General features: G+C 36.5%; 1 protein-coding gene across 1 annotated transcript; it reads left to right on the forward strand.

The window, feature by feature from the left end:
* Positions 1-7,742: 7,742 nt before the first annotated feature.
* Positions 7,743-9,833, forward strand: LOC105793356 (uncharacterized). The gene is made up of 5 exons (XM_052634856.1): positions 7,743-8,357; positions 8,477-8,630; positions 8,804-9,048; positions 9,231-9,594; positions 9,715-9,833. Exons 1-5 carry the CDS (start codon positions 7,743-7,745, stop codon positions 9,831-9,833), a joined length of 1,497 nt encoding a protein of 498 aa, XP_052490816.1.
* Positions 9,834-10,099: the final 266 nt, after the last annotated feature.

Raw genomic sequence — 10,099 nt, forward strand, 5'->3', positions numbered from 1 at the left:
TAGAACCTTGTAGAAATTATCAAATATCCTGACCCCTTCCATAATTTTCTTCTTTGTCTTAGAAAGACACTTCCCAACCATTTTTGGTGAAGTTGGCCAACATCTTTTGGTCAGACAATTGTCTTATATTGACAATATTAGCTTTCAAACCATTCACTTGTAACATATTTTTCAACCTAGGCAAACATGGAGTATCTAGAGTACCTTTTTTAATTATATCACCCATATTTTCATCACCAAAAGCAACTCCCCCACCAAGATAATCTTCAAAGTCAACAATGAAATTCTAATTATTTATCATGTGTCTTGAACAACCATTGTCGAAATGCCACACATCTTCATGAGAAACCTTCAAGGATCTATGTGCTACAAGCAAACACTTTACTTGTTTTTTCCTCCAAACTTATTTTTGTCTTTTAGTCGTTGAGTGGTTGTGTGTAGTTGGCACTTTATCTGGCATTGAATGTTTCCACCTCAAATCATTTAACATATTGAAACACCTTGGTCTAATATGTCATGGTGTACCACAATCATGATGAATGATTCTAGAACGAGTAGATACCTTTTTATTCTTAATAATCATAGTTTTAGTTAGAGGTGATCACGGGTCGAGCCTCAACAAAATTTTAGGCTCGTTTTCTAGGCCTAGGCTCGACCCGACTTGAAAAATAAGCCTAAATATTTTTCCAAGCCCAACCTAGATAAAAATGCTAAAACTCGAGCTTGGCCCAACTTGCCCGTATTAATTTTTTTATAATATTTTTTATACAAAAACAAATTTAAAAAATATAATACTTCAAATACACTAAAAAAATAAAATAAATGTTTTCCAACAAATTGAAAACGAATTAAAAAAGTATATATACCTAAATAACATTAAAATATGTGTAACTTAACAAGCACATGCCTCTAAAATAATAGAAAAATTAACAATAAAACAATAATTATACAATATCAGAGCAGCAACAACAAAATAGTAATAATATAATACCGAAACGGTAGCAAAATAACAACAAAATAGTAGAAAAAACAGCAAAACACAATAAGAATTTTTTTTTTCAAATTTGGGTTGGGCCTGAGCCAAGAAAAGCTTACCTAAGGCTCGATCTATTCAGAAAATGGGCTTCATTTTTTGTCTAAGACCATTTTTCAGGCCTATGTTTTTGCCCAAACCCTCCCACTTTTCGAGTCGATAGTCTTAGTTTAGCATTCACCAACTTTAGTATGCTTGGATGCTCTCACAAACACAACTAAACTCTCCATAATGACTTTCCCTTTGTTGATAAATCTTAGTCCACCTCTTCCAAGTTCCCTTTTCCAAAGGAAAGTATTTCATCCAACTTGCTAATCCTAGCATTGAACTTCTCAAGAAGAAATTTTGTTTCAGCCAACTCTTTTCGGTGTTAACCAGATTATCTAACTCTTTGGTCAACAAAAACTCTTTAGCCTCAACCTGCTTGATCAACTTCCTATTTTCTTCCTTTAGTTGAGTATTATCCTATGATAACCGAGTAATCAACTCACATACTTGTTCTTATTTACTCCGCATTGTCTTGTAAGTGTTCGGGAGCTCTTCATCAGAACCTCCATCAAAATCATCATCTACCTCAAGCTCAAAACCAGATAATATATTCAAACTGAAGGTAACAATGTTATTCACTTGTTCCTAATCAGACCCAGAATTGCTAAAAGTGTCTTGATCATTCCATAGAAAACTCAATCCCTTCTTCATCTTCTTTAAAGTGTTAACACACTCAGCCTGAATACAACCATAACCAAGACATTCATGAAACTAGATGCCTTTCTTCTTTTCTTTCTCAATCTCCTCTTTGACAGCAACACCTTTGCTTTCATTCTTAGAAGTGTTCTTTGATGTATTGGATCTAGTGCCCTAAATGTAGTATTTTTGTCTATGTAACACTTGTAATTTTTTTGAACAGATTGTTTAGTAAAATAAAATTCATGGATTACATTAATATACTTTGTATAATTGGCTTCATATGGTTTTTGCATGTAAAATAAAATAGAAGGAAATATTAGCTCACTGGTTGTCTAATGTTTAAACTAATACTAAGCGGTATTACGTGGTCGGATCATTATACAAAAAGACAACTTGTATGTATAGATGAAACTAAACATGTCTTTAGTTTAATCAAAAATTATCAAACTGATTGAAAGACTGATATGTCATCTATCAAGTCCAATTGTAGAGATACCTTGTCTTGGGCATCGGAGCGGATGACTCCAAGAAGATAGAGGCATAGATGTGACTGACAAGATTGATTGTACATCGGATAAGACCCAAGAAGAATAGGTTTTAAATCCGTTTATGGATTTATTCACTTGTGACGTTCATAATATGACATACATAAATTCTTTGTGGATGATAAATTATGTATGTGTAACTCGTATACTTTGATGTAAGTAAAAACCTGACTTTAAATAAATAAGGAATCGAAAGATGGTGCGTTGGGTATACAACTTCTATAGTATGTAGCGTCATTAAAAACAATGGAATTCATAATCTGAGATATGGGTAAATGATATCCTCTTATTGGCCTTACATGGTTGATGAAAAGTAAAAGTAGCCACGAGTTGTTCATCTTTGTAATGAATAACTTGATTACTATTTGATAGTAATTCACTTTTCATGAAGGAAGATGTAATAGTTACCATGAGATAAAACAAGAACATATTGGGAGAATGAATATTATCCCAAAGAGATTAAGGATATCCTATGAGGGTAACACACTTGTGACAATATCATTGGATGAGCATTAATAGAGTTGTTTTCGTAATGGTATGTCTTTGGGATAGCTCAGTCACGATACTATAGTAGAATGACTTCGTGACTAAATGAATTTATAATTAATAGGCGAAAACCTGGAACTTAATTATAAATCATTTGAGCCTTAATTGCATATGTCCAATCAGTCACTCCACTAGCTCGTTCAAATCAAAAATGAATTACATGTTTAATTAAATGAATAGAAATGGTGAAAATGGAGAAATGGGAAACATTTAGAAATGATTATTGTTTTCTTCAAATTGAAATTGAAATGGAGAAATGAAATCATTTGGAAATGAATGAGGTTTTTTCCAAAATAGAAAATAAAAATGATTTGAAAATAATTTTATGTTTTTCAAATTAAATGAAGTTTAAAATGGAAATAAAACATTTGGTCATTATGAATCGTTGAATGCGAAATATTAAATATATTTTTCATAGATTCTTTTATGGTAAAGTCATAATGATTTTAACAAAACTAGAACTAAGTTGAGAAGATTATTTAATGGAAAAATATTAAGATGTTTATTTTGACAAAACTAGAACTGAGTTGAGAAGATTATTTAATGGAAAAATATTAAGATGTTTATTTTGGGAAATAGAAAAAAAAATCTCGGGTTGGATCTAATTATAAAGTACTTAGTCAAAAACCCAGGAAGTACTTGTAATTGGACTCGATATGAGAGAGACCTAAAAGCCCCTCATGTAAAAGGGATGGACGGGAAACCCTAGTATTATTAACTAGGGTTGTCGCCCCCTATAATCCTAGATAAACTAGGAGTTCATTTTTGTAGTTGAAATAAACTTCTATAATTCAACAAGGGTTCTACCTCATCTCCTTATAAATAGATGACACTGGTAGAGTTATTGAGACACAAATTTAAGATATTGTTACTCTGCCCGAAAATAGAGAGAATTTACTCTCAACTATTAAATTTATTTTTTGGAATAAAAATTTATGTCTGTTTCTATTTGAGAAGAGATTTTCATTTTCACACTTAAACAAAGAAAACTATTTATAGTCTTGTGTTTTGATTCGAATCATTCGAGCTCACAATCGAAGTAGTTCATGGTATGAGAATAGCGAAAAAAGTTATTTGGTTGAAATTTGAAAACGATAAGGATTCGTCAATTCGAAAATATATGTGTGAATTTAGTTTAGGGTTTATTGCTATAAATATCACATATTGACTTGGTTTTGAAAATTTTAATTTTTCGATATGCAAGAAAACTGTTTTTGAACCAGAATTTTTCCAATAATTAGTATTAAAGTGCCAGGTTGTGTTACGTTTGTAGTACAACCGAGACCAAAATTCTCTCTCTTCTTTACGTATGATTATATTTGATAAGATGTGACATTCTTGTAATTGTATACATGTTTGGGGGAATGTATGTTATTATTTTATTATTATGAATGTAACGCCCTAAATAATTTATTTCTGTTTTAGTGGAATCTGTCATAAATCTGTATCTACTTCAGTGGTTAACAGTTTTGTGTGTGTGTATGAGGTCTTGGGTTCAAGTCCCACTCTTTGGGAAATTTTGTTATTTTAGATCCAAACTTTACCCTTGTTGAGTGGACTTATATAAAATTGTCTGTTAATCCATATCAGAATGAGACTATTGGTTCAAATGGAAGGGAGTTAGTATGTTGAAGGTCATGTGCTCGAATTCCTGTGCAAGCGTGGATGTTAATTTTTGCCTCGATTGACTGAGAGTTTGGATAGGATTGGGAGTCTGTACGAGTGGGTAGTTGTGGTTGAGAAGATAGTGGGGAGTTGGGATATTGAAAGTTATCAGATTTTATTTTATTTCATTTTTTATTTTTGTTTTTTTGAAAATTTCGGTTCTCTCTCCCTCTCAAAAAAATTCTGACATCAGTTGTTCATCCTTTTGGTGGCACTCTCAGTTTTTCCCTCCTTTCATTACCTTTTCTTTTTTTTTGTTCAGACTATTGCCAATCTCTGTGTTGGGTTATGTGTTTCTTGCTCGGGTTGTGTTTGGTAAGTTATCTAGAAGTTTTGTCCAATTATTTGATGTTTCGGTTGGGTTAATAATGTGTACCTTGTTGTTTAGGAAAAGATCAAGGGGCTGGAGACTTTCCATCAGTGCTATAGTTGTGCGAAATCACCGTTGTTCGTTGGAAGATAAGAATTTGGTTGTTTATTGGAATGAACGGAGCCTTGGTTTCGATTTTAGTGTCGATTTAAATGACTAATTCGGTGGTTTATTGGCCAATTTTAGGTGATGAGTGGCTTGGGAGTGTTTTTTTTTCAAAATCGTTCCTAGTGTGTTTCTGAAACACAGAAAATTAAGCTTCGATGAAAGCCAAAAAACCTCTCAATCAAAGCCACACAGGCGTGTGCCTGGCCGTGTGGTTGGTTGTGTGTGAGTCACGACCATATGGTGCTGTGGGTGTGGCCGTGTAGGCCACACGGGCTAGGCCAAATTTGGCGTATGGGTGCTCACGGGAATGCCACATAGATCTGTGAGTTTTAGGCCAGACCATTTGGGCTATACGGGTAAGGCCAATCTAGGCGTGTGGGCCCACACGGGCATATGGGCCCATAATTCTAAAATTTTCCCTAGGGTCGCACGAGTCGTTCCGATCGATTGTGGGCCTACCGTAGGGTCGGTACAGGCTAACCAAAACTTAAAATTATGTGATCTGATAGTCTGATATTTTGCTCTGAGTATGACACTATTATGCATGTTTGATTATTCTGTTAAACATATATTTGATATCTGTACATGAGCATGTATGCATGATATTTTGTATATATGATTGAGGTGGGAATTGTATATGTGAAGGAAGTGTTCTGTATGGTTATATCTTATATTCTGGTAGCTTTGCTGCATATTTTTTTATATGCGTCTTAATGGCATTATATGGTATGTAGGGATGTGTGAGTGTTTTAAACCCCACATTGTGTGATGGGATGGTCGATGTTGGTGTGTAGAAGATGGGGTAGGATTCTGTACGTCTGTTTTGCATATCTGATTCTGTTATCTGTATTTGTAAAGGACTTAAGTCTGAATCTGAATCTGAATCTGAATCTGACTGCGTATGTGATATCTGTATGAATAACATGTCTAATTCTGTTGGGTTACACTGAGTTTATGAAAACTCATATCTATTTGTCTGTTTTGTTTAGGTAATCCATGGACTTAGGCAGATCGGTGTGACGAAGCCTTACAGTGACCACGAGTTTGTAATTGTTTAATATTTTGAATTTTATATATTTAATTAAGGATTATTTCTAGGAAGTTTGTAATTAATGGACTCTCTAGACTGTTGGTTTTATTTTGGATTTGGGTTTTCGATTTAACACTTTATCTGATACGATTAGCTAAAAACATGATTTTTACTAAAAAAATATTTTCTGAAAGTACTAACGGGATTCTTAAATATAACGTCTTTATGACTTCTGCTGTATTTTATGTTTTGAAAAATAAATTATTCAAATAACGCTTTCGATAATGGTTATAAACGAACAAGAGTTACATAATTTGAATGTTTTATCGAGCGATTTAGTTTTCAAAAACCCTTTTTTGTGACATCTCCGAATACGGTCATAACGTTTAGGTCAAGTTTAGGGTGTTACATTTAGTGGTATCAGAGCAGGGTTGCAAAACTCAGGCTTTGAATTTTGGGTTCCAAAATTGTCAAAAAGAATTGATTTCAAATAATTTAGATAATTTGAAAAAATATGTGGTACACCGAGTCTCTGACGTCGATCCTGTAAGTATTTCTGAACTTCGATAAAATATTCTGAAAACATTGTAGTTAGTACTTTCTAAAACTGTACTAAGTTAGTTAGAGACTGAAACCTCTAAAATATTTCTGAACTTTTGATAACTTTCGTATAAAATATCTACTAATAAATACTAGAACTGATACATAAAATTTTATAATGTAGATAAGAATTTGACTATACGATGAACACTCATGAAACTCACAGTCGTGGTATTCGTGGGAGCGATAGAGGCCGTAGGGGGATCGAGCTGAGTCTTCCACTTTGGGTAGTATGCCAAATTAAGACACGAGTGAGACACCAGTATCGACTGCTACAGAGACTGGGAAAGCCGCTCGGCTGGGGACAACGCACTGTCCTAAGCCATGTTGAGGTGTTGGAGAGGATCGCTGGACCCCATTCTGGATCTGGGAGTCGTAGGTCGGTAACTGAACGACTCCTGTCCAATGGAGCTGAGTTATTTGTAGTGTCACTAGAGTCGCCCTTATTATGGCCGAGTATTGGTTGGAGGCCACCAAGAGAATCATGACCGACATCGACTGTACTTCTGAGCAAAAATTAAAGGGTATAGTCTTTTTGCTTCACAATGAACCATATTAGTGGTGTTTGTTGATAAAGGAGGGTACTCAGCCGGACCATTTGAACTGGGATTATTTTAAGACTGCCTTCCAGGGGAAGTATGTAGAGGCGAGCTATGTAGATACTTGTAAATTCTAGTTTATGAATCTCACGCAAGGTGATAGATCTATGGCGGAGTGTGAGGCTGAGTTTCTAAGGTTTAGCCACTACGCTCGAGGCTTGGTGGCGTCTAAGTATGAGAAATGCGTCCATTTTAAGGATGGTTTGAGGGATAATTGAGGGTATTGATCACTCCACAGAGGGAGTGAGAGTTCGCAGTTCTTGTAGATAAGGCAAAGATCGCCGAAAAGGTTAAGCGCGTGAAACACCAAAATAAGAATTTTGAGAGAGGCAAGAATAAGAGGGATTCAGAGCCTTCTAGTTCTTTTCAGAGGCCTAAGAAACGGGTCAGACCTGATGGGCCTATTAGAGTGGGGGTTTCTGTTGCTCGTACTGAGATTCAACCATGTGGATATTGTAGTAGGCACCATCCGAGAAAGTGTTGGAGGAGGTTATGAGCTTTTTTGATGTGTGGATCTTTGAAGCATCGAATTCGAGAGTGTCCATAGCATACTGATCAGATGCAAGCTTCGGGACCTGGTTTTGTACAGTCTCAGAGGGTAGTTCAACCACCTAGGGGTCGTGGACCGGTTAGGGGTGGTAATGGTATAGGCCGAGGACAGAGAGCACCGGACAGAAGTGCTAGTCAAAATGAGGCGAGACAGTCTACATTGGTTTATGCTGCTCAACATCGAGAGGACAGAGATGCTCCTAATATTATCACGGTTACGTTCTTTATTTCTTATGTCCCGTATAATACTCTGATAGACATAGGTTCTACACATTTCTATGTAGCTAGTACTATTTCTGAAAACTTGGGGTTTTCTATGGAGTGTACTTCTAGTGAGATTACTATAATGAGTCCTTTGGGGCAATCTGTTCTGGTTAATAGACTTTATAGGAATGTCCCGTTAGAAGTGCAAAGGGTTGTATTTCTGGAAAATCTGATAGAGCTTTCGTTTGAAGAGTTCGACTTAATCTTGGGTATGGACAGGTTGGTTGAGCACCGAGTTAGCTTGGATTGCGCGATTAAGAGGGTTGTTCCGAGGACCATAGATGATAAGGAAATAGTTGTGATCGGAGAGTGTCGAGATTATCTGTCCAATGTGATCTCCACTCTTGTGGCTGAGAAATTGGTTCGAAAAGGTGTGAGGCGTATGTGGCTTTCGTTAGTGTGTCAGTTTCTAGGTACTCTTCTAGTAGGGATACTATAACAGTGAGGAAATTTTCAGATTTATTTTTTGAGGAGTTATAGGGTTTACCTCTGAGTCGAGAAGTTGAGTTCGACATTGAGCTTCTATCGGGTACAGCTTCGGTGTCCATCACTCCATACCGTATGGCACCGAAGGAACTTACAGAGCTTAAGGATCAATTTCAAGAGCTTCTGGGTCATGGTTTCAGCCGTCCCAGTGTGTCTTTATGGGGACACCGATTTTGTTTATAAAGAAAAATGATGGTACCATGAGGATGTGCGTCGATTACCAGCAGTTGAATAAACTGACTGTGAAGAATAAGTATCCACTTCTGAGGATCGGCGATTTGTTTGATCAGTTCCGAGGGGCTTAAGTGTTCTTGAAAATAGATCTTCGTTCTGGGTATCATCAACTTAGAGTTAAGGAAGGGGATGTTCATAAGATGGCATTTAGGACTCGTGATGGGCATTACGAGTTCCTAGTTATGTCATTTGGTCTGACGAATGCTCTGGCTATATTCATGAATTTGATGGATCAAGTCTTTCAGCCGTATCTGGATCAGTTCATCGTAGACTTTCTCAACGATATTCTAGTTTACTCTAAGACCGAGGATGAGCATGATGAGCATATTAGAGTAGTGCTTCAGATACTCTAAGAGAATCAACTCTATGCTAAATTGAGCAAGTGTGAGTTCTGGTTACGAGAGGTAACTTTTCTAGGCCACGTGGTTTTTGTGGAGGGGATTCAAATTGATCCTAGAAAGATTAAAGCTATGCTGGAATTGAAATAGCCTAAGAACATATCTGAAATCCACAGTTTTTTGGCTCTTACGGGATTAAGGCTGCGATTAAGGGGTTTTCTCTGGTTGAAGCTCCTTTAACTAAGCTTCTGCGTAAGGGTGATCCTTTTGTTTGGACTGATGTGCAACAATCGAGCTTCGAGAAGCTCAAATTTGTTCTGACTCAGGCTCCAATTCTGATACAGCCTAAATCTAGTAAAGAGTTTATGGTATACAGTGCTGCGTCGCACGTCGATTTGGGTTGTGTACTGATGCAAAATGGTAAGGTTGTGGCTTATGCGTCCCGTCAGCTTAAGTCACACGAAGGAAAGTATCTAATGCATGATCTCGAGTTAGCTGCTATGGTTTTTGCGTTAAAGATCTGGAGGCATTATTTGTATGGTAAGAGGTGTATCATCTACACTGATCACAAGAGCATCAAGTATCTCCTTACTCAAAAGGAGTTGAATATTAGACAGCATCAATGGATTGAGCTGCTCAAAGATTATTACTGCACAATAGAATATCATCCTGGAAAGGCCAATGTGGTGGCCAATACTCTCAATCGAAGAGCGATGATTGATATGAGAGCGATGTTTGCTCGTCTTAGTATGTTCAAGGATAGAGGTCTGTTTGCCTAGTTGCAAGTTAAGTCGACTTGGATTAATCAGATTCAGGATAAGCAGTTGAGGATGTGACTTTGGTTCAGCATTTTCGTCAGGTTGAAAGTGGCTGCACTTCGGATTTTAGGCTAAAAACAGATGGGGTTCTGTGTTTTCGAGGTCAGGTTTGTGTACCGAATGATTCTGATCTGAGACAGTCCATTCTGAGGGAGGCACATAGTAGCCCTTATGCTATGCATCCCGGTGGTAATAAGATGTATCGGGATCTCCATGAACTGTACTGG

Source organism: Gossypium raimondii, chromosome 8 (genome assembly GCF_025698545.1).
Source record: "Gossypium raimondii isolate GPD5lz chromosome 8, ASM2569854v1, whole genome shotgun sequence".
Taxonomy (NCBI): Eukaryota; Viridiplantae; Streptophyta; class Magnoliopsida; order Malvales; family Malvaceae; genus Gossypium; species Gossypium raimondii.